The following is a 24556-nucleotide window of genomic DNA, read 5'->3' as shown; positions in this document are numbered from 1 at the left end:
GGATTCTCCTTCCTGATTGGCTGAGACACAGCAGCAGCACCATTGTCTCCCGCTGCTGTCAATCAAAGTCAGCTAGTCAATCAGGGAAGAGAGGGGGCGGGGCTCAGTGTCCAAATGGACACAGGGAGCTGAGACTCAGCTTGGGTGCCCCCATAGCAAGCTGCTTGCTGTGGGGGCACTGAACAGGAGGGAGGGGCCAGGAGCGCAGAAGAGGCATCCAAGAAGAGGAGGATCCAGGCTGCTCTGTGCAAATCCACTGCAACAGAGCAGGTAAATATAACTTGTTTGTTATTTTTATATTAAAAAAAAACGTGACTTTACAAACACTTTAACATACTGCCAAAATTTTGTGTATTAGTACTGTTGTACCTTGAAGAAGGGGGTACATCCTGAAACCTTGTCCTGAAAATTTGGATGCTAGTGTAAATAAAAAAGTATCATGGACAATACTCAATTTTTTTTGCTGCCAGTGCACTAATATAGTTACAATCATCTCAAGCATAAGATATCGTAAGTCAGTGATGCAAGGCCTACAATTATTGAAACATATTCATTGCAGTACTAATACATTTTTTAGATGATAAATGCTGGGAGGCATAAGCTAAACACAATTTGTGCATAGATGCGGGTGTGTATATGTGATAGGGCCTTTGTTTTGTTCTTTTTAAAATTCATATGTAGGAGGTATGTAGTCAGTGTTACAAGTATAATTAGGATGACTCTTTGGATCACCTTGTTCCTTATGATGACACCACAGAGAAAATAAACAGGTATCTGTTCAGTTTCCAAACCAAGCTGCTATAGTTGTCCTAGGACATCCTAAGTCAGTAGGCTTAGTTTACTAAAGGCAAACAGACTATTAACCTTGTGAGGGAAGTTGCACTTTGCAAGGGAATTTTTCTCACAGCTTAGTGAATGAGATGAAGTTCTACTGACTTCTATCATCCAATCATGTACAAGCAAAATGCATTTTTTTTCCTTGGATGTGCATAAGTATTCTTTGCAAAGTAAAGAACTGTACTAAGACCTGAGGAAAATTCCCTTCCAAAGTGAACTGCCTATTTGCCATTATTAAAGCTACTCCACTGACTCTTTGGCTTATTAGTATTGAAGCTGATCAGTGCACTACTAACACACTACTAAAGTCTTGCTGTCTCAAATATGGATTAGATAAAATATTCATAGGATATAGAAATTGATTTATAATGAACTGATTCAGTAATTCCTATTCTAACTAAATAAATTACCAATGTGAAAAGTTATATGATATATATTTTTGTTTCCACACTTAAGCTGGCCATACACAGTTCAGAGCGAAAAAATGAAACCGATTCCCCATCTACACATTCAAGGGGGTGAGGAAATCCTCCTTGCTGCGCTATTGCATTCTGACATCAGAGAGACTCCCCCGCCATTTAGATTAGGCCTATAGCCACTGAACAAGTGGCTTTTATCTAATGGAATTCATGGATCAAAATTCAGCTGGTCCCTGCTGAGCCAAATTTCAATCCATCTCTAGCCACCTTTACTGTAAAAGTGATCTAAGGGTTAAATTATAAATATCAAGGAAAAGTTAAAAACAATAATATTAACACATACATACATACAAATTTAAGAATACACATGTAATTGCAGATAATATATATTTACCAGCTTATCATGCGTTTTCAGAACATCATCAACAGCACACAAAGTATTTGTCTGTAAAAGCATAGTGTAGATTGAGCATATTTACAAAAAATGAAACATACACTGAAATTTTAGCTAACCAAAAATAACTACTTACATTTTATTTTTATTATAAATTTTATATATATATATATATATATATATATATATATATATATATATATATATATATATATATAAAATCATATGTATACATACACAGTGATTCACACTGTGTATGTATACATATGATTTTATATATATATATATATATATATATATATATATATATATATATATATATATAAAATCATATACACAGTGTGAATCACACAGACACAAATACTCAAGAACAGAGATTAAAAATAAAAATAAAACATACCATAGATACTTTTAATGATTTATAAAGAGCTTCAAAATTGTCTTCATTAAGTTTTGTTTCCTATTATAAATCAAATATTTAATAATATTAATATTATGTTATATTTTTGTAAACTAAATACAATTTTAAAACTTTGCTCAAATCAACATGTAACAAAAGTATCATACCATGACAACTAAAAATACTGTACCATTAGACTATGGGGGTTATTTACTAAAACTGGAGGGTGCACAATCTGGTGCAGCTGTGCATAGAAACCAATCAGCTTCCAGGTTTTATTGCCAAAAGCTTAATTGAACAAGCTAAAGATAGAAGCTGATTGGTTACTGTGCACAGCTGCACCAGACTCTGAGTGCACCAGTTTTAGTAAATCAACCCCTTGTAATTACAGATTGTGAGTGACAGAAAAATAGCTAGACAAGCATAAAGTAAAAAGATGTAAATATATTAGATTTGAGTGAACAAACTTTATTTTCAAAACAATGTATATTTATACACATGGGTTAAAAAGATTGGACAGGAACTCAGCATGGAAAATATGCTTAAAATATATACAGCTGTTGGAGGCATTGTTACCACGCTACACTGGATGTCTGTTCGCGGTATCGTGAGATCCGGGATAGACACATATAACCTATGCCTGTTTTACCAGTGTTGGGAGACACTTTTAAATGTGGGTGTTATGTGGTTTGAATAAAATGAGAAACCCTTTTTAAAGAAATTTATTCTATGCTGTGCTTCTTTTTAATTTCGAATGATACCTCTCTGGAGAGATCGATTATTTAGGAGTGGAGGAGAGTCGGGAGTGTCTGTTTTTGGATCTGCCAATTATTGCGCCTTGAAAAGGAAAGGAACCCTACCTATTGGATGTCAAGAATGATTAGTTAAAACGGAGGAGATTTGAGATCATCAATTACGGATCTGCAGAGTATTGTGCCCTGTTAGGCTCAATTCACATCTATGCATGTTGCTTTTGAGCGTTTCTGCAGTGTTTTTTGCGATGCTTGCCGCGTTTTTGAACAGCGTTTTTACAGCGTTTTTGCAGCATTTTTGCCACGTTTTTTTTTTTTTACAGTTTTTTTTTATACTGTATACAGTGTAAAAAAAAAACTGCAAAACGTCAAAAACGCAGCAAAAATGCTGTAAAAATGCTGTAAAGACGCTGTACTTGCGTTTTTGATGCTGGTCCATTGAATTCTATGACATTCAAAACGCTGCATTTTGCTTAAAAAAAAATTCACTGACCCTTTCCAAAAACACAGAGGCACAAAAATGCATTGATGTGAACATGTTCCATAGGAACCCATGTTAAAAAATTCCCATGCATTTCTGCATAATGCATCAAAAAACGCATTAGTGTGAATGGAGCCTTAAGGGAGAATGCGTGTTTGCTGGTTCCTTATCAACAGCCACTAACATCGGTGAGTGATCTTGATGATAAGCGGTGGAGGATATATCACTTGGCATGGGGTTTATATTATGAAGAAATTGCTATTTACACTTGTGGGATTGAACAAGGTTTATTGAACTTTTTTTGATACAAATTGTTATTTTTTTGGCACTATATTTTGGGACACTTTATGGGCTTTTGTGTTTTGTTTTTTGGTGTGGTACACATACACAGATTTAGGCCCCTTTCACACTTATACGACTTCAAAGTCGCGCGATTTTACCGCGATTTCGCGGCCCCGATTTTGCCGCGATTTTACCGCGATTTGCCGCGATTTTACCGCGATTTGGGAGCAGTACTACTTTGCCACGTTTTTGGCATAAAAAAATGAAAACACACTAGTTGGTAATCATAAGGGGGAACTCCACGCCAAGTTTTAATAAAAAAACTGGCGTGGGTTCCCCCCAGGGGCATACCAGGCCCTTAGGTCTGGTATGGATTGTAATGGGGAACCCCCTACGCCGAAAAATCGGCGTGGGGGTCCCCCCAAAATCCATACCAGACCCTTATCCGAGCACGCAGCCCGGCCGGTCAGGAATGGGGACGAGCTGGCGGCCCCCCCCCTCCTGGACCGTACCAGGCCGCATGCCCTCAACATGGGGGGTGGGTGCTTTGGGGCATGGGGGGCGCAGTGCGGCCCCCCCACCCCAAAGCACCTTGTCCCCATGTTGATGAGGACAAGGGCCTCTTCCCGACAACCCTGGCCGTTGGTTGTCGGGGTCTGCGGGCGGGGGGCTTATCGGAATCTGGGAGCCCCCTTTAATAAGGGGGCCCCCAGATCCCGGCCCCCCACCCTATGTGAATAAGTATGGGGTACAAGGTACCCCTACCCATTCACCTAGGGAAAAAAGCGTCAATAAAAAACACAGTACACAGGTTTTTAAAATAATTTATTAGGCAGCTCCGGGATCTTCTTCCGACTTCGGGGGTCTCTCCGCCGTCTCCTCCCGGTGTCCGCATCTTCTGCCGGCTCCACCGCTATCTTCTGGCGCTCTTTTGCCAGCGGTGGTCCGGACCTCTGGATCGTCTTCTTCCCTCTTCTCTTCCAGAGATGTTGACACGACGCTCTCTCCAGCCAGAATGGTCTCTGTGCGCTCCGCACCGGACTTATATAGGCGGTGACCCCGCCCCCTTATGCCGTCACAGTCCCTGGGCATGCTGGGACTGTGACGTTTTAGGAGGCGTGGTCACTGGGTGATGACCACGCCCCCTTATGACGACACAGTCCCAGCATGCCCCGGGACAGTGACCTCATAAGGGGGCGGGGCCACCGCCTATATAAGTCAGTTGCGGAGCGTTCAGAGACCATTCCAGCTGGAGAGAGCGTCGTGTCAACATCTCTGGAAGAAAAGAAGAAGGCAGAAGTCCGGACCACCGCTAGCAATTGAGCTGCAGAAGATAGCGGAGGAGCCGGCAGAAGATGCGGACACCGGGAGGAGACGGCGGAGAGACCCCCAAAGTCGGAAGAGGACCCCCGAAGTCGGAAGAAGACCCCGGAGCTGCCTAATAAATTATTTTAAAAACCTGTGTACTGTGTTTTTTATTGACGATTTTTTCCCTAGGTGAATGGGTAGGGGTACCATGTACCCCATACTTATTCACATAGGGTGGGGGGCCGGGATCTGGGGGCCCCCTTATTAAAGGGGGCTCCCAGATTCCGATAAGCCCCCCGCCCGCAGACCCCGACAACCAACGGCCAGGGTTGTCGGGAAGAGGCCCTTGTCCTCATCAACATGGGGACAAGGTGCTTTGGGGTGGGGGGGCCGCACTGCGCCCCCCCCATGCCCCAAAGCACCCACCCCCCATGTTGAGGGCATGCGGCCTGGTACGGTCCAGGAGGGGGGGGGCGCTCGCTCGTCCCCACCCCCATTCCTGACCGGCCGGGCTGCGTGCTCGGATAAGGGTCTGGTATGGATTTTGGGGGGGACCCCACGCCGATTTTTCGGCGTAGGGGGTTCCCCTTAGATCCATACCAGACCTAAGGGCCTGGTATGCCCCTGGGGGGGAACCCACGCCGGTTTTTTCATTTAAAACTTGGCGCGGCGTTCCCCCTCTGGATTCATACCAGACAGCTGTCAGCACTGCCTGTCGCTCATCGGGAAAGGAAAGAAAAGTTTTCCTTTCCCGAATAGCGAGGCCAGGCTTGTGCTTACAAAGTCGTACTGAAGTCGTGTCTATATAATATTCAGGCACGACTTGCATGCTACTTCAGGGTTTAACATTGAGGTCTATGGAGTACAACTCGCATAGAAGTTGGACCAAAGTAGTGCAGGGACTACTTTCAAGTCGGCACGACTTAAAGTCGTGCCAATATGAATGGTAGTCATTGAAAATCATGGAGAATGACTTGTCATACGATTTTGCAGTACAAAATCGTGGGACAAGTCGTATAAGTGTGAAAGGGGCCTTAAGTAGATGCTTATGAAGGGTTTAGTTACCCACTCCTTTATTACATGTTGGTGTGGTTACACATCACAATTTTTCATTTTTATTTTTGTTTCTTTGTCACAGTTTTTAGATATAATTACCACTGTTATATTAGTAACATTTTGAAGTATTGGAGAGATATTATAGGATTGTGTTTTGTTTTATGTTTTTTTTAATTTTGGCTTGATTAGTTTAACATACACCTGGGCACAGCGCTGTCTTTTTTACATTTTTTTTAAACTGTTGGAATAGTTTGATTTTATTTATTTTTTTTAAAGATGGAGACAACAACAGGATGAGCTGGAACATATTAAGATGGGTGGGAACCCCCAAAACTACTAGGTGGACAGGGCTTAAAACCCTAAAAAATATTTTAATACAAAGAATTGCTCATTCCTCAAGGCTTGACCTATAACTACAATATAAAGTTTGAGTAGACCCAACCTTAAAATGTTACACAAGAAAAAGAAACAGTGATTTAGAGAAATAGTGATTTAGAGAATCTGAAGGACTGTCACAGGTCAATTAAGTCTAGAATAGTTACAATTGAACAAACAAAGTAAGGTAGGATTAAAGTCCAAAGCAAACATTTATTATGTTTGCAGCTTACCAATTCTTAGATGTGGTGGCTGCATTAGTTTCTTTCTTTTTTTTCCCCTGGGTATTCTGTTAGCAAGTTTGGAGTTTTTCAACAAAATAAGCTACCCTGCAGATGTAGCAGTTAGAGGGTTCAGGCAAACCAATTACCGCTGAGAGGAGTGATTACAATGATCATCTTTCAATTATTTGTAAAAAACTTATATTCCAAGAAGAAAATAACTGTTTTCTGCAACTCCTTATAAAGTGTTATGGGGCGTACACACGGTCGGACTTTTCAGCTACAAAAGTCCGACAGCCTGTCCGACAGACTTTCGACGGACTTTCGACGGACTTGCGGCGGACTTTCTAACGAACAGACTTGCCTACACACGATCACACAAAAGTCCGTCGAATTCTTACGTGATGACGTACACCGGACTAAAATAAGGAAGTTGATAGCCAGTAGCCAATAGCTGCCCTAGCGTGGGTTTTTGTCCGTCAGACTAGCATACAAACGAGCGGATTTTTCGACCGGACTCGAGTCCGTCGGAAAGATTTGAAGCATGTTTCAAATCTAAAGTCCGTCGGATTTGAGGCTGAAAAAGTCAGTTGAAAGTCCGGAGAAGCCCACACACGATCGGATTACCAGCCAGCTTTAGTCCGTCAGCGTCCGTTGGACTTTTGTAGACGAAAAGTCCGACCGTGTGTACGCGGCATTAGCCTTTGTTAATATTTTAAAATCTGCTACTAAATCTGCTCTAATGCCCTGTACACACGACGAAGGTTTCTCCGACTGAACTCCGATGGAATTCCATTCAAGTGGTCTTGCATACACACGGTCAAATCAAAGTCCGACCAAAGTCCGACCGTCCAGAACGTGGTGACGTACAGCACGTACGACGGGACTAGAAAAAGGAAGTTCAATAGCCAGCGTGCCACCCTTTGGGCTCCTTTTGCTAATCTCGTGTTTATCTCATGTTAGTAGAAGTTTGGTGAGAGGCGATTCACGCTTTTCAGCTTTCGTGCTTTTCAGTCTATTACTGCTCTTCAGTTTGTGCTTGTGGGTTTGTATCTGCTTTTCAGAGTGTGTAGACAGTCCGTATCAGTTTTTTCAGTGTGTTCTTGTCCGCTCGTTTCTGATTTTCAGCTCGCTCTTCACAGGCCTTGCTGTTCTTCAGTGCATTCTTTTAGTGCGTTCTGACCAGCCGACCGTTTTGAAGCCATGTTGCGTGTACGTACTCATCGTAGAGTTCGTGCTGTGTGGAGGCTTGGTGTAGGGGTGCATTCTTTGACCCAAGCCCAGTCCATGAACAGGGTGGGGAGGAGTTCATGGACCAAGAATTGGTTACTCCAGCGTGACCAGTTCTGTCATATGTCTTTGATTCGTGAGATCCAGGAGAATAATCCTGATGATTTCAGGAACTTTCTCAGGATGACGAACCCCATTTTTCACCGTCTGTTGGCTTTGCTGACCCCTTATATTAGCAGGCAGGATACCTGCGTGCGGCAAGCCATCACTCCAGAGCAGAGGCTTGCTAATGTTTTGTATTTCTTTCATCATTCCATAATTACCATGTTTGTAATATGCTGTGAATGTCCTCTTTGTCCTCATGCATGCTGTAATCTTTTAATGCTCCTTTTTTGGCCTACATACATATTTTCCTTCACTAACCTCCCCAGCATGCTATCCTTGGTCCATATATACCTAGCCTAGTCACTTAACAATGTATTTTGTCAGCTCCATTGTAGTGCTTTACCCCAAACACCCCCTAAAATGTGTACAAATGTTATTGCTGTCCTTAAATTCAGGAAGAGTGCCAGCGGCTTGTTTTGGGGGGCCCAAACTCATCTCAAACCCTACCCCCCCTAAAATTTTTACAATGGGCCATCAGAGGGGGGATTAATATGATAAGTGGGCCTTATATTTTTGTCTTTAAATATTCCTTAAAATTACATTTATACTGATGTTGGCCAAGAATGTTTGTGTCTAATCTGCTTGCAATGTTATGTGCAAAAGTACAATTTTTTTTTCTGTTTTGACTCCACGGTTTCCTTCAACGCCACAGGAATGGCAAACTGTGGCCTCCCATTTTGCCGACCGTTGGGACTTTCCCAACTGTGGAGGGGCTATAGTTGTGAAGCACGTCCACATCGTGCCACCACCCCATTTGGGGTCATACTATTTTAACTATAAGGGGTTTCATAGTATAGTGTTAATGGCGGCGGTGTCGGCATAGAGTTCCTCTATGTGGATGTGGGGAAGAATGGCCGGATGGAGGAGTCTTCGCCCAGATGGAGTTTTACCAACGGCTCCAAAGTGGTGGCCTGGGATTGCCACCTGATGCAGACAAGGTTGATGGACTCCGGTTCGTCTTCCTTGCTGATGAAGCGTTCGGTCTGGGCGTGTACCTGATGAGGCCATTCCCCCAGAGGACCCTCACCCCGGAGAAGAGGGTTTTTAACTACCGGCTGGCCAAAGCCAGAAGAGTCGTGGAGAATGCCTTCGGGATAATGACCAGCCGGTTCTGCCTGTTTCTGACAGCCATACACATGGCGGAGTATAAACTCAACCACATAATCTTATGCTTCTGCATTTTGCACAACTTTTTAAGGAAAAATTCAACCAATTATATAGCCTATATTACTTTCAATCCTCTGATGGGCCTGGATACTGGCTGTCCTGGCTTGGCACCCCAAAGTGCCCGTGAAGTTTGGGAGAAATATTTTAATTATTTTATGGGTAGGGGGGCCATTGCAATGCCAGACAATGTCTAAATATTTTTTAACAAATAAAAAAATTAGATCTGATAAAATCTTGCATTTTCCTTTTTGCATGTGTTTCTTTTTTGACTGTCTCCTAGGTTCTCCTAGTGCACTTGTAGTGCCAAGTGGATTTTCCTTTATAGTAAATAAGCCCCATTGTCACTGTAAACACAAAACTACTTACAAAACTGGTATTGAGCATTGAATGAAGAAGCCACACATTGTTGATTATCCAAAAAATTTTACTCTGTGCACATTCACATGTGCGTTCCAAATTTTACTGTAAAATTTATTTATTTTTTTGCAATTTTTTTTTTAGAAACAGGCTGGTTTTAAAACATAACATACACAACTCTCGAACTTACAAAGTTCAACGTATAAAAACTGAAGGCAATATCAGACATTATCCACTTAAAGACCAGCCTCGTTTTGGATTTTAGGTGTTTACATGTTTAAAACAGTTTTTTTTGCTAGAAAATTACTTAGAACCCCCAAACATTATATATTGTTTTTTTTTCTAACACCCTAGAGAATAAAATGGCGGTCATTGCAATACTTTTTTTTGCACCGTATTTGCGCAGCGGTCTTATAAGCGCACTTTTTTTGGAAAAAAAATCACTTTTTTGAATAAAAAAATAAGACAACAGTAAAGTTAGCCCAATTTTTTTTTATATTGTGAAAGATAATGTTATGCCAAGTAAATTGATACCCAACATGTCACGCTTCAAAATTGCGCCCGCTCGTGGAATAGCGTCAAACTTTTACCCTTAAAAATCTCCATAGGCGACGTTTAAAAAAATTCTACAGGTTGCATGTTTGGAGTTACAGAGGAGGTCTAGGGCTAGAATTATTGCTCTTGCAATACCGGTCGCGGCGATACCTCACATGTGTGGTTTGACCACCGTTTTCATATGCGGGCGCTACTCACGTATGCGTTCGCTTCTGTGCGCGAGCTCGTCGGGACAGGGCGCTTTAAATTTTTTTTTTTTTTATTATTTATTTTACTTTATTTTATTTATTTTTTCACTGTTTTAAAAAAAAAAAAATTTGGATCACTTTTATTCCTATTACAAGGAATGTAAACATCCCTTGTAATAGAAAAAAGCATGACAGGTCCTCTTAAATATGAGATCTGGGGTCAAAAAGTCCTCAGATCTCATATTTAGACTAAAATGCAAAAAAAAAAAAAAAAAGTCGTTTAAAAAAAATGACACAAAAAAAATTGTGCCTTTAAGAGAAGTGGGCGGAGCCGTCGTAATGACGTCGCTCCGGCCGTCACATGGTATAGAGACGGGTGGGGGCCATCTTGGCCTCACTCGTCTCAGTACCTCAGCGGTGACAGGTCCCGATCTCCTCCGCCGCTACCGACGGCTCCGGTAAGCGGCGGAGGGTGCGGGAGAGCGGCGGGAAGTGGTTAAAGTGTCACCCCTGTAAAAGCCAAACTTTGAAGATACACACAAAATATGAGTACAGGGGGGGGCGTGGCTACCGCGCTAGAGAACAGACGCATGACCTGTTAGCTCTGCACTGACGGCAGGATTTACAACAATCCGAGGCGATCCAGACTGCTCCTTCTGATACCAGCACCTACCTAAAGGTCCGCAATACCCTCCGAGATGACAAGGAAGAGACAGAACCCCTCACAACCGAAGAAATTAAGCGATTTCTTCCCCCCTAAGAACCACAGCGAGATCCAAGATGGCGCCGCCGGCTGCTCTCCGGTTCCATCAATCGAATCACACTCGGCCACACCAAGCCCGAGCTCCGGACGAAACCCACACTCCTGCTCCCCAGACGCCTCCACTCCGCTCTCAGGCAGCCCTGCCAAATCGAAACCCCGCATGTCGAATGATTCGACCAACTTCAAGGTCAGTACGGGACATAACTCTCTGGAAGACACGAGAGAGATGGCTGACTCCATTAACTCTTTCCCCACTGTAAACCAGCCCCTCTCAGACACAACCCTGAGAGACATGTTAGTCTCATTACGCAGCTCACTGCACGCAGACATGATGGAATGCATGCAGAACTTTAAAACAGAGGTGAGGGAACTGGGGGGCAGAGTGGACCACGTGGAGAAAAAAATGGGGGATTATGCTGCATCATACAATACCCTGGTAGATGCTCATAACGACCAGTCAGATGAGGTGACCTGGCTAAAAGAAAAAGTCGCAGACCTCGAGGACAGATCACGTAGAAACAATTTGAAATTACGAGGGGTCCCTGAAAGTGTCCTACCATCACAACTCCGCCAATATGTCCAGGAATTCATGTCAGTATACCTACCATCTACCCCTTCTTCGGAGTTAATCATTGACAGAATCCATAGACTTCCCAAGCCTGCACACCTATCAGACAACATCCCCAGAGACGTTCTGATGCGGGTGCACTTTTTCCACGTTAAGGAGCAGTTCATGCTAGCCTTTAGGAAAAATCCACAACCACCCGAACAATACTCAAATATTCAAATGTTCGCAGACCTCTCGCAGTTCACGATGCAGAAACGTAAATCACTGCTAACTGTGACTAAAGCACTGCGCAATCATAATATCATATACAGATGGGGTTTCCCGACAAAACTCATCGTCACCCATGATGACAAGACCTCAGTGATCACCAATCTGGAAGACGGCCTATCAATGTTGCGCACCTGGGACATCTTACCAGAACAACCCTCTCCAGGGCCTTCTCCCTCCTCAAAGCTAGATGACCAGGCCGAATGGAAGGTTGTGTCATACAAAAAGCAACAGAAAAGCCGCAAGAAATATTCGCCTCGAATGTCATAAACTACCCACAACTACGAGTCTCCTGCCGCCTAATGGAGCTAACACTCCACGCAGTTTCCCCTTCTAAAAATGCGCAGTACATCTGCCATCAGATTCTGGAAAGAATCTCACCTTTTTTATACACCAGTTCTGTTTTTGTTTGTTGTTCTTCTCTGTTTTACCTCTTCCTTTTCTCCCCCCTTAACCCCTCAACTCGGTGACGGACTAAAAGCTCATACCACTGGAGGAACTCTTCTCATCTGGAAAGAAGACAAAATGCAACTAAGAATACCAGCAGATACCCAGGAATACATAAGGTACCAACACACCATCATCTTATATACTACATATGGCGGTTAGAGTGACCTCTTTTAATGTCCACGGACTGAACCATCCTGCTAGACGAGCCTCAGTATGGAAGGAAGCTCTCAAATTAAAATCTGACATCCTGTGCTTGCAGGAGACGCACTGGGTAACCTCAGCAATCCCCAAATTCTCCCACCATAAATTTCCACACATTTTTCAGGCATCAGCTTCTAAAAAACATAGGGGTGTACTCATTGCCATTAGAGACTCTGTTTCTCTCTCAATCCAAGAGACCCATGTAGACCCTGAGGGTCGATATCTAATCCTAATTGGAGAACTTAACAACCATTTATACACCCTGGTCAATCTTTATGCGCCTAACACGCGCCAACTCGGTTTTTTGAAAAAGTTGTTTCGAAAGATCAACTCAATCAAAAAAGGAGCAGTTATAATGTGTGGAGATTACAATGTCACAGTGGATTACAAAATGGACACCACCTCCAAATCAAGACGCCCTCTTCCCTCAATCCAAAACATACTACATAGAGAAGAGATGTACGACGCTTGGAGGTGCCAACACTCTAACGAACGGGACTACTCCTTTCACTCCTCTAGACATAACTCGTATTCACGCATAGATCTAATCTTGGTGGACAGAACTCTACTTCAAAAGGTGTCCTCCTCTGCCGTGCATGACATTACGTGGTCTCACCACGCCCCTGTGTCCCTCACGATAGAGGAGAGATACCCATCAGCCCCATCCTACATTTGGAGGGCCAACCCTCAAATCTTCCAACATTCATCTCAGGTTGCTCTTGTAAACAAACATCTAAAAGATTATTTTGAAATCAATGCTAAATCGGTTAACAGTCCATTTACTATGTGGTGTGCCCATAAGGCATATATTAGAGGCATATTGTTACAGATTAGCGCGCGGATGAAGAGACAGAGGACATTGAAATTAGACTCCCTTCTCAAAGATATAAAACTTCTGGAGGCCCAGAATAAAACCGTACCTGACCCAAACATAGCAAACAAACTAAACCAACTGCGATCGGATCTCAGACTCATGTTACTAGAGCAATATGACAAACATATTAGGTACCTAAAATTAAGTCACTACTCTTCTGGCAACAGAGCTGGCAAACATTTGGCCCAGAGACTAAGAGACCGTAGGACACAAATGAGGATTCCTCATCTAATTCGTAGCTCAGATAACAGCAAAATTTTCAACCCTACTGACATAGCAAACAATTTTGCAGAATACTATTCCTCTCTTTATAATTTAAAAGACGATACAAACACACAACAGCCCTCAGATGACGCCATTCAAACATTTTTGGCAGATCTCACACTACCCTCCCTTTCAGCATCACAATTAGAGCAACTTAACCTACCCATAACGGAGGCTGAGATCCGTACAGCAGTTAAATCACTACCCACTGGTAAATCTCCAGGACCAGATGGACTACCAAACAGTTATTACAAAGTGTTTTGCGAAATCTTGTCCCCCTCACTCAAAGAAATTTACCTGGAAGCAATGCCCTCTGCCTCATTCCCTGCCGAGATGCTTAAAGCGTATGTTGTTACCATTCCAAAACCTGGGAAAGACCCTATTACACCTGCTAACTTTAGACCTATTTCCCTATTAAACACAGATGTTAAACTGTACGCCAAGATCTTAGCACATAGACTTATAAATCTCCTACCACTTCTGATTAACCCAGATCAAACGGGCTTCACTAAAGGCAGACAAGCATCTGACGCCACAAGGAGGATTGTTGATTTGGTCCTTCGCGCTGGGTCCTGTCGGGTGCCTTCTCTGCTGCTTTCTTTGGGTGCGGAGAAGGCATTCGACAGGATCCATTGGGGATATATGGTACAGACACTTAAGAAGTTTGGGTTTGCAGGCCCCATCCTCTCGGCTATCTTGGCCCTGTACTCTTCACCATGTGCGCAGGTCTACACTTCAGGTACCCTCTCCCTTCCCTTTCCAATTACCAATGGCACTAGACAGGGATGCCCCCTGTCCCCCTCTATATTTAATCTCCTTATAGAACCTCTAGCCGAAAAAATTAGAACACACCCAGATACACCCGGATTCTCCTTGCTAGGTAAATCACACAATATTAACTTATTCGCAGATGACATCATCCTTCTTTTGACCTCACCAACTAAGTCCCTAAAATGTGCCCATGGCATTCTAACGAATTTTAGCCAAGTTTCATATTACAAAGTGAATTTCTCAAAATCTCTAATCCTAGGTCTAAATATCCCTCCATCCCTCCAAGTAGATCTACAAAAACGATTCCCTTATACCTGGAGCTCATCCAGTATCCCGTACCTGGGAGTACAAATAACAGCTGACCCCTCCAAACTAGCAGATGCCAATTATGACCCGCTAATTGACAAAATAGCGAAAGAAGTAAAAAGACTCAACAAAATAGAATTATCATGGTCAGGACGATTAGCATCCTTCAAAATGCTACTACTCCCCCAAATTCTATATGTCTTCCGCACTCTACCAATTCAACTCAAAAACACACATCTCCAATCACTAAACTATCTTCTCAGAAATTACATATGGGGATCAAAAAGACCCAGATGTTCTAGAAATGTTCTAACTAAACACAGATTGGCGGGAGGTATGGGCCTGATAGACATCAGGGACTATCATCGAGCATCCTTGCTTACCCAGCTCAGACAATGGTTGTCACCATCCCCAGATGTCCTCTGGCACAACATAGAACGAGCCCTCAGCCCAACCCAAGATCTCCGATTACTATTACTACTTGACACATGGAAGCCATATCCCTTAAGATCTTTACCACTAACTATCCAGGCCTCTCTACTTGCGTGGAGAGAACTACACAAGTCTCCCCCACCCCCAACCAAAAGTATAAACATCCCAATCCCAATCACAATCTTGAACCACTCCATACCATACTCCAACTTCACAAATTGGTCTTCAAGAGGTATATCTCTAATCGCCGATCTATATACTAACAACACACTTAAACCATTCAATACACTGGTAGAGGAATACTCACTACCCTTAGCTGACCACTTTAAATATAGACAACTGACTCATTTTCTAAAATCTTTAAAATCAATCCACATACCTATACATGAATCAATATGGCAATTCTACACAAATACCCCTACTACCCCTAAAGGTATTTCTGTATTTTACAATTTCCTCCAAAATAAATCTACCTTTACAAAACTCCCTCCATTCCTAAAGTGGGAGTTAGAACTGGGAGAATCCTACACTAACAATCAATGGGAAAATGCACTCAAAACCACATATAAAGCAACTAGATGTGTAAATCATTGGGAACTTTCCTTAAAAATAGCTCAAAGATGGTACCTTACGCCTTATAGATTATCCAAATTCTCCTTCTCCGACTCACCACTGTGCTGGAGAACATGTGGAGAAGTGGGTAACATTTTGCATGTATTCTGGTCATGTAAACACCTCACCAGCTTTTGGAACAATATATTCAAATATATATCGCGTATCACAGGAATACTAAAACCACCAAACCCAGGATTAGCACTGTTAAACTTAGGCATTGAAAGCTTCCCTCCTTGCTTTCGTACAGTGGTCACACATGTACTCCTAGCTGCTAGATCACTGATTACTAAAAATTGGAAAACTAATATTGTACCCAATGCTTCGGAAGCCCTTGTTATAACACGAACCAATTACATTTTTGAATCACTAATAGCAGCAAGAACCGAACAAAAACCAATCTTTGACAAACATTGGAAAATATGGTCGGATTGGTTTAAAGAAAACTAGTGGTTTTTGAATTGAAATATATATATAACCCTTGATATTTCTTAGTTAAGTTTAAATAGTTAATGGAAAATATACATACCTACATCACTCCGTCACCACTCCTTCTCCCTTCCCTTACCCCTCCAACCCCCTTCCCCACCCTCTCTACATCCCTCCCTCCCCCCCCCTTCTATCCTTTGCTACACTTTCATTTTGTGGTCTCATAAAAATACATTATGTTAAATAAACTATTATTACATCATATATAATAAATAAGATAATAACATTGCAAAAATTACTTACCCTCTACAATGTAAACTCTGAACTTATCTTTGATTAATGTATATCTCCATGATGTGTTCGTCAATGAACAAGGAAAAGAAAGTCTGTACTATGTTTTGTACTTGAAAATCTTTAATAAAAAAATAATTTGAAAAAAATATGAGTACAGATGGGTATTTCCCTCCTGATCCCATGCCTAATGTCAACATGTGCTATCTCCCATCATGGGGGATCAATGGATGTGTTTTTAGGGGTGCAACCCCTTCTTCTCACCTACTAGAGTTACGAGGAAGGGGTTGCACCCACAAAACATGTACATTGAGATCCCCTGATGGCAGATAGCACATGTTGACACACCTTGTGCATCTTCAAAATTTGGCTTTTAAAATGTATAAAAACAAAATAGGTTTAAGTCCAAAAAAATGGGAAAATGTATTGGATTTGCAAAACAATTATATTCTCCCCAACACAATGATCATGTTCTTAATTTGTTGTTCAATAACATTCAGTTACTTCCTTATAATGTCTATTTCCCCATTCCATATCATGATGTCATGGATGAGCCTTTGGGCGCTGTCACTGGTGAAAGGTTCAGCTTGTGGTTCAACAACCAGCACATCACCTAAAAATTGGTTAAAAAACATGTATTATAAATATGCAGGCATACATAGATTACCTGAAGCTGGGGTGTCTGAAACTCACCTGTTTGGGTGTCAATCTCGCCCACTTCCTCCACCTCTCCTTCCTCAAGATCCTCGGGGGGTCTAGGGCTGATTTCCCCTTCTTGATGTGGGGAGTCCCTGGTGTCCTCTGATGAGTGGTGTCCTCTGAGTCTTTTCTCCCCTATGAGAATGAAACAAAAGGTATACTTAGCACACAGATATTTCAGTACAGAAATATGAATATGAAACATTGCTGGGAACTGGGGTACAATTGTCTGTTTTGGGCAGAGTTCCAAGCTGAAGACATGTGGGATACCTTAAAAAGTTTGTTCTTGTGTCCCACACTAGTGTTCCTGAGTTCAGATGTGCAAACAGCTAGTGAGTGTCCTCTCCTTACATTACACTTAATCTAACTTGCATTTAATTCTAGTTACAAACACATCTAGACAGCAATGTACAAAATTTAATTTTAGACAAATAGGCATGACCAAATGTATTTAACCTGTATCTGCCAAAAACATTGTATTTAATGAACTAACAATGTTTCCTACGACCGATTACTGTGCCCACGAACATGAAGTAGCCATTTTAAACTGCACAACAGTAAAGAAAAGCACATGGCGCAGCATGCAAGTAAATAATAGTGATATGAACAAAAGACAAGTACTTACTTTTTTTAAGCACTTTCTTTATTCTCCTGTACTGATCCTGCCCCCTCAGTTTAAGGTCTGACCAGCGTTTCCTTAATCGCCCCTTGGAGCGTCGTACCCCAAAATTCTGCCGCAGAGTCTTCACCACTTTTGTCATGATCTTGGCCTTGCACAAATTCGGGTTGGTGTACGGTCCATGCTTCCCATCATAATCATTCCTCCGCAAGATGTCCACCATCTCCACCATTTCTTTAAAGGCCATATTGGAGGCCTTAAATCTCCTCCTCCGGGATCGTGTCGTTTCGGGCTCCGGGCTTTCCTCCTTCTCGTTACTGTTATAATTTCCACACACCTGCTGTGTCTCCGCCATGTTGCTACTACTGCGCACCGAAGAAAGAAGGGGCGGGGAATATTCGAGAAAAAGAAAGTCAGGGGCGGGCGACGCGGGCGGAGTTTCACGCATGCACAGTGTATATCAAGCTAACATGCATGTGTCGTACGTACTATCTGTGTGTGTGTATGTGGAGAAAGGACGAACGGAAGCGGTGAGTGTGCTAAACGAAGGTAAAATTTGAACTTGGCCCATCACAGTGGCCTATACTGCTTCAAGATTGAGGCCTATATTGGGATAAGATAATGAGAGTTTAGGCTGACATTAGTGTTTTTGTCTTGTGTATTGTCTTACAGCAAAGATGAATCTCTTTAAGGACCCAGAATTCATGGGCAGTTTCATAGACAGATACAGGGAGATGAGGAATTTGTGGACCGTGAAACACAGCTTATATTATAATAAACAAGCTAGGAGGTCATCACTGGAGACACTTCGGGAATTTGTGAAGACTAGGGTCCCCGATGCAACCATCAAGTTTGTGGAAAATAAAATTGGGATCTTGAGGAACATGTATAAGAAGGAGCATAATAAAATCAAGAAATCCCTCAGATCAGGAGCATCAGCAGTGCAAGTGTATGTACCCAGACTGTGGTACTTCAACAAACTGCGGTTTCTGGATGAACAGACTGAAGCCAGGGAATCACTTTCTACCCTTCCCTGCAGCCTTCCCTCCACCCTTCCCTCAACCCTAGCAGAGGCTGAGGAGGAACAACCTGGGCCTTCCATCCTGGAAGAAGTGGATGCGCCCAGCTGGAGTCAGGTATATTATTTGTAGACATATTTATTGTCCTAACATTAATGATGTTAACTTAGATGTTATATTTGATAACTAATCAATCTTTTTAAACAAAGTGATTTACATATGAATAGACAGTAGTGGCCAAAATGTTTGGGACAAGAATGAAAAATGCTGGGGTCAGAATGATAGTCTTTTCTATTTATTAACATTGAATTTGCAAGTCATGAGCTAAAAATTGTGTTGAATTGATGAAGTAAAAACAAAAACTATGTCTCTTTTTTATACACAGGATGAGCTCAGCCAGGAGGAGGGTCTGGAAAGTGACAGGCAGGAGGAGGCCATGCCCAGTATCAGCCAGGAGGTGGCTGGCCCCAGTAGGAGCCTCACCCAATCCCAGGTGCCTCCCCTCTGCCTTCAAACAAAAAGGCCCAGGAAGGGGACGATCATGGAGGAGGCAGCACTGGGCCTCATTAGGGAAGCGAGTGATGTGCTCAGAGGCCCCTATGACGCTGAAGAGGCCTATGGCTGCTATATAGCCACAAGATTATTGAAATTGGAGGAGGGTGAATGCTTACTCTGTGAGACAAATTATTTTTGACGGCCTTCAGAAGGGGTTGAGGGCCAGATGACAGAGAACAGCCATATATCTGAGCTCGCCCATCCTTCTCCTTCTCCTCCTCCTCCTTCCACAAGTCCACCACCAGAGGTACAGCCTCCAAGGACGGCTGCAAGGAAGGGTACAGGGAAGCATGGAGGGAAGGCTGCAGCAAAGAGAAGAAAGTGATGGCCTAGCTTCAGTCTGGTCTGACAGAAGACGCAGGCTGGTGTAGTACCACAGCCTGGGGACATATATGTCATCTGCTGCTGGTCCTGATCTCTGGGAGTCCTGGACCAGATTGGGCTCAAAATTATATGGACTCCTCAAGATAACAATTTTTTTTTAACAGACTTGATGTGTGCCCTGGGGCTAAAAGGCTTTGCAAATTCCAAAAGTTTATCCAGCCTTGCCTTTCTCTTAATTTTGTTAACCAGAATAAATGTGTTTTTCTAAAAATAGGACAGATTGTTTGTGAGTATGCAGGTACATTTCAAAAAGACAATGTCAATTTACCAAGGGACACCAACCAGCCTCCTTGAGGTTACAAAATACAAGATAATAATGTTATTGTGGTAACTTGACACACCATAAAAAATAAAATATGGAGATCACTAGAAAATAATTTTGCAAGAATCCAAAAAAAGGATATCTTGATGAAAAAATAAATTAAAAAAAAGATGACTCTAAAAAAATAATTCTCAACATTATTCTGGAGATCTGGCTTTTAAATAATAAAAGATTATTCATAAGATCACGAAAAATAATAAAGAAAAAAGTTTGTGAGAACTCTGTGTGAATATCAGCAGCAAAACAACTTCATTCTTTTAGCATTATAAAGCACAAAAGAATGCGCTGCATTAAACGATCACAAAACTTGCAACATGAGGAATGTGCTATGTCCATTCCGAACGCTAGTTTTACCAGACCGACCACTTCAGTCTCGTACTTGCTTCTGAGCATGCGTCGTTTTTGGTACGTCGGAACAGCATACAGACGAGCGGGTTTCCCGATAGTAATTAGTTCCGTCGGGAAAATTTAAAACATGTTCACTATCTAAGTCTATCAGAATTTTCAACAGAAAAAGTCCGATGTAGCGTACACACGTATACAATGAAAAGCTCCCATCGGACTTTTTCTGACGGACATTCCGCTTGTGTGTACGCGGCATAACACTCTCCTTCCCTCAGACTGAAAATGCTGCTGTCCAAAGGTGCCCCTTTGCTCCTTCCTCAAGAGTATGGATAATCATATACAGGAGGCGTGTTACTGGCCAGTTCACCAGGTGAAAACAGAGAAAAAAAAGCCTAAAAAAAGAAAACGAATGCAGCCACCACATCTAATGATTGGTAAGCTGCAATATAATACATTTTGGTCTTTGGTTAACCTATCATGAAATAAGTATGTGAAAAAAATGTTGCGCTAATGGGTTTTGTAATTACCAATCCTTGGTCATACTGACAAACCAAAATACCAATTCTTAGAAGTAATTCACTTGAACTCTGTAAAAAAAAAGAATAAAAAAGAAAATAATGTCTTCAACTCTACTTTCAAAGTACATTCTAACACTAGGGTGCTCATGTTTTAGGAAGCTATTATGTTTTGGGTTCAGAGGTCAAATGCTTCTTTTAAAAAAAAGGGTTGTCATGTATTTGAGCAGGATCTCATTTTTTTCATGCAGATTATCATTACATAGACTTATGTCACACTTGCAACCCTTTTGCAACAATCACATTTTTGCTGGCTGACTGAGCAAAGCATCGCTCTCTTAGTGGTGAGAGACATACAGCAGCATAACTTCTGAAAAGGAGGAAGCTGTATCTCACTCATCTGGCTAGCAACAGAGCAACCTGCAAAAACAGATTTTCACAGCACTTTGAAGTGGTGAGTTGTCGCTAAGAGTAGGATTGCAAATGCTATATCTGCCTTACCTTTGGTCAGTTTTTCTCTGCGGCTTATAGATGGCTCAATTATTAATACAGGCTAAGTGTTTTTCTTTAAACGGTTATTCTCAGGACAAGCTTTCAGGGTAAAAATATAAATGTTAGTGCACATATAAAAAGTATTATGGAGTACTCAGTTGTTTTTGTTGCAAGTCATTGTCATGTTGCGTATGCTTGTCTTCTGAAGGCAAACACCGGGTGCTTGGAATCAAACTGTTATAAATGAAATAAATAAAGAAAGACTCACCGTTACTGTAAAAGTGGAAAAGAGGTGGAACCTGGGTCACTTTTTGCCATTGAGTATATTTCTGACCCCATACCCCAAACAGAGAGATTTAGAAGATTGTGTAATCAGGAAACATATTGGATATACATTTTAAATACACTGAGTTAAAATGGGCTCAATGAGGAATTAGATGTCAGTACTATTTTATGTTTCTTAAGCCTATTGCCAGTCTGTTTGCACGTCCTCATATCGCCAATATTATTTGAAACATTAATAATTTTTACCATTCGTTATTCATATTATTTTTATCTTTCATTCATCTATTTATATTTTCCATATATTAATTTTTCTTTGAGCTCCACAGGATATTGTTTGCTTTTAAAATTTTAAAGTGAAAATTTCCAAATTGGGCCCAATTATCCATTTTCCCTCACCAATGTCATGTGACTCGTTAGTGTTACAAGGTGTGAATGGGGAGCAGGTGTGTTAAATTTGGTGTTATCGCTCTCACTCTCTCATACTGGTCACTGGAAGTTCAACATGGCACCTCATGGCAAAGAACTCTCTGAAGATCTGAAAAAAAGAATTGTTGCTCTACATAAAGATGGCCTAGGCTATAAGAATATTGCCAAGACCCTGAAATGGCATGGTGGCCTAGACCATTCAGCGGTTTAACAGGACAGGTTCCACTTAGAACAAGCCTTGCAATGGTCAACCAAAGAAGTTGAGTGCACGTGCTCAGCGTCGTATCCAGAGGTTTTCTTTGGGAAATAGATGTATGAGTGCTGCCAGCATTGCTGCAGAGGCTGAAGGGGTGGGGGTCAGCCTGTCAGTGCTCAGACCATACGCCACACACTGCATTTTTTTATATATATATATATATATATATATATATATATATATATATATACACACACTATGCCTCCACAGCATACTTCCAGGCTTGACAAAGGCAATATCTCTGAAACGCATTGCTTGGATATGTCCAAACGCTTTCCCATGATTCAGTTACCTGCCAGAATTGAGTCTGCATGCTGCTAAACCTCAAGAGTCATGCACCAGCCCTATTCTCCAGTGTTTGATATAACCCTCCACAAGCCTCTCAGCTCCTTCACTGCATTACATTCTTTCCCCTTCTATTGGATGCAGGTCACTCCAAAATGGTCAGTCCTGACCACTCAGATCCAACACTTGCAGATCTCTAAACTTACATTGGTCAGTATTCTCCCCTGATCCTGTCTGCTCAATCCTCCATATAGCAGCTCTTGGATTGGCAGATAGACAGTACAATTTTTCAGTCTGTAGGCTTCTCCAGTGTATTGCACACATCTGTCTACTTCCTCATCGCATACCAACACCTGGATTGGTAGATCAGCCTACAAATTATTGGTTTAACTAGATGAACGTGTGTCTTTATTCAATCTGACTAATTATGTAACTATGACCTTTCAGCTTCTTTAGCACAGCATACACTAGAGCCTGCCAGCTTTCCTCCCTGGTCTACCCTGGGCCTATTAGCTCCATCCAGCACACACTAGCACTCGGATTGGCAGACCGGCAGTACAGTTTCCTACCTTGTCAGCACCTGCACTGCAACCCACACATCTGAACCAATACTTGGATTGGTAGAACAGCACATGCTATTCCTGTACCTGTCAGCTTCTGTATTGCATACATTAGTACAGCATACACTTGAGCCCGCCATCTTCTTTATGCTAGAACCTGGATCTGCAGATTAACAGATTAAATAACCTCCAGCAATGCCTCTCAAAATCACCTATAGATGGTTGATTTCTGAATTGCAAGATGTGACTGCTGGCTCCATTCCTCCACCACTGTACTTCTGACAAGTACACAAGCCAGATTCTGCAGCATCCATAGCTCTTCCCATTTGATCTCTGCTTGTGAAATATTCAAATTTTGCCAGCTCCTTCCAGAGCATAGAGAAACACGTACACAAGATGTGTGTGCAGATGTTCACCTGTGACCCCATACAAAGGAAATATAGGATGCCACTTCAGGCTCTAGTAGGTCTTTATATGCTGACAACCACTGGGAGTGCAGGCAGAGAAAGAGCTTGTCTCGGCTCCATAGAAGTCAATGAGGAAAGAAGAGAAGTTCCAGGAGCCGCACATCACACAAAACTGTTTTGCCTCACCCACAGGGCCCAATAATGGGAATATGTCATGGGTGGGGCGAAACATCTCAGGGCTGTAACCTGGATGGAGTCTAGGCTGAGGCTACTTCCACTCTTTACATGAGGATTTTGTGTGATGTTTGGCTCCTAGGACTTCTCTTCCTTCCTCATTTATAGCTATTCACCTGCCAGCTTTCTCTTTAAGCCTGATCATTTATTCAGAGGCTTACTAGAAACTCAAGCCCATACATTGACAGATCAACATGCTAGCAGATGTGATCTTTTAATTACAATCCTCAACTATTCCACTTCAAACTGTGGGCCTTTCTTTATTTCATTTGTAACAATTTGATTCCAAGTGCCGGTGTTTGCCTTTAAATTTCCGAGGATTTGTGGACCTCCCCCAGTCTGGACTTTTTCACCTTGCTGGAATGTTCAGGATAATTTAATTCCATATCTACCTCTCCCACCTGACTAGAGCCAGTACTACAGACACTTTTTTTGGCCATCTCGCAGAAGCTTACTTCCACCACATTATAAGCTAGGTTAGAAGCAGTAATATGATACAAAAAATCTGTATAAAAGAAGTGTTGCTTTGGATGTCAAAGGCCATGTGCCTACAGGCGTCTGTGATGGAAACCCGACCCTGTCTGCATGCATCTTTGGTTAGCTATGAGCTCCTTGAAAACCCTAAAAACCCAACCTTACACTCCAAAAGCTCTGGCACTCCCCTGACCATCAGAGAGGTATGCCTTGCAGAGTGGGTGTGGCTAATTTCTAACTTTGACTGAAAGTCAAGGTCTGTCC

At 42.1% G+C, this 24556-nt stretch overlaps 1 protein-coding gene across 3 annotated transcripts in view; it reads right to left on the bottom strand.

The window, feature by feature from the left end:
• The window catches only part of LOC141132291 (uncharacterized), a 234055-nt gene that overhangs the window by 197147 nt on the left and 12352 nt on the right, over positions 1-24556 (bottom strand). For all 3 annotated transcript variants that reach the window (XM_073620548.1, XM_073620549.1, XM_073620550.1), the window contains exons 3-5: positions 20886-20945; positions 2051-2110; positions 1651-1701 (exon numbers count right to left, since the gene is read on the bottom strand). In XM_073620548.1, coding sequence (XP_073476649.1) covers positions 1651-1701; positions 2051-2110; positions 20886-20945 — 171 coding nt within the window. The remainder of the gene's footprint in view (positions 1-1650; positions 1702-2050; positions 2111-20885; positions 20946-24556) is intronic.

This window comes from Aquarana catesbeiana, linkage group LG03, assembly GCF_042186555.1.
Source record: "Aquarana catesbeiana isolate 2022-GZ linkage group LG03, ASM4218655v1, whole genome shotgun sequence".
In the NCBI taxonomy this organism is placed as follows: Eukaryota; Metazoa; Chordata; class Amphibia; order Anura; family Ranidae; genus Aquarana; species Aquarana catesbeiana.
Note: the sequence above shows the minus strand (reverse complement) of the source record. Positions and strands in the feature narration are given on the sequence as shown.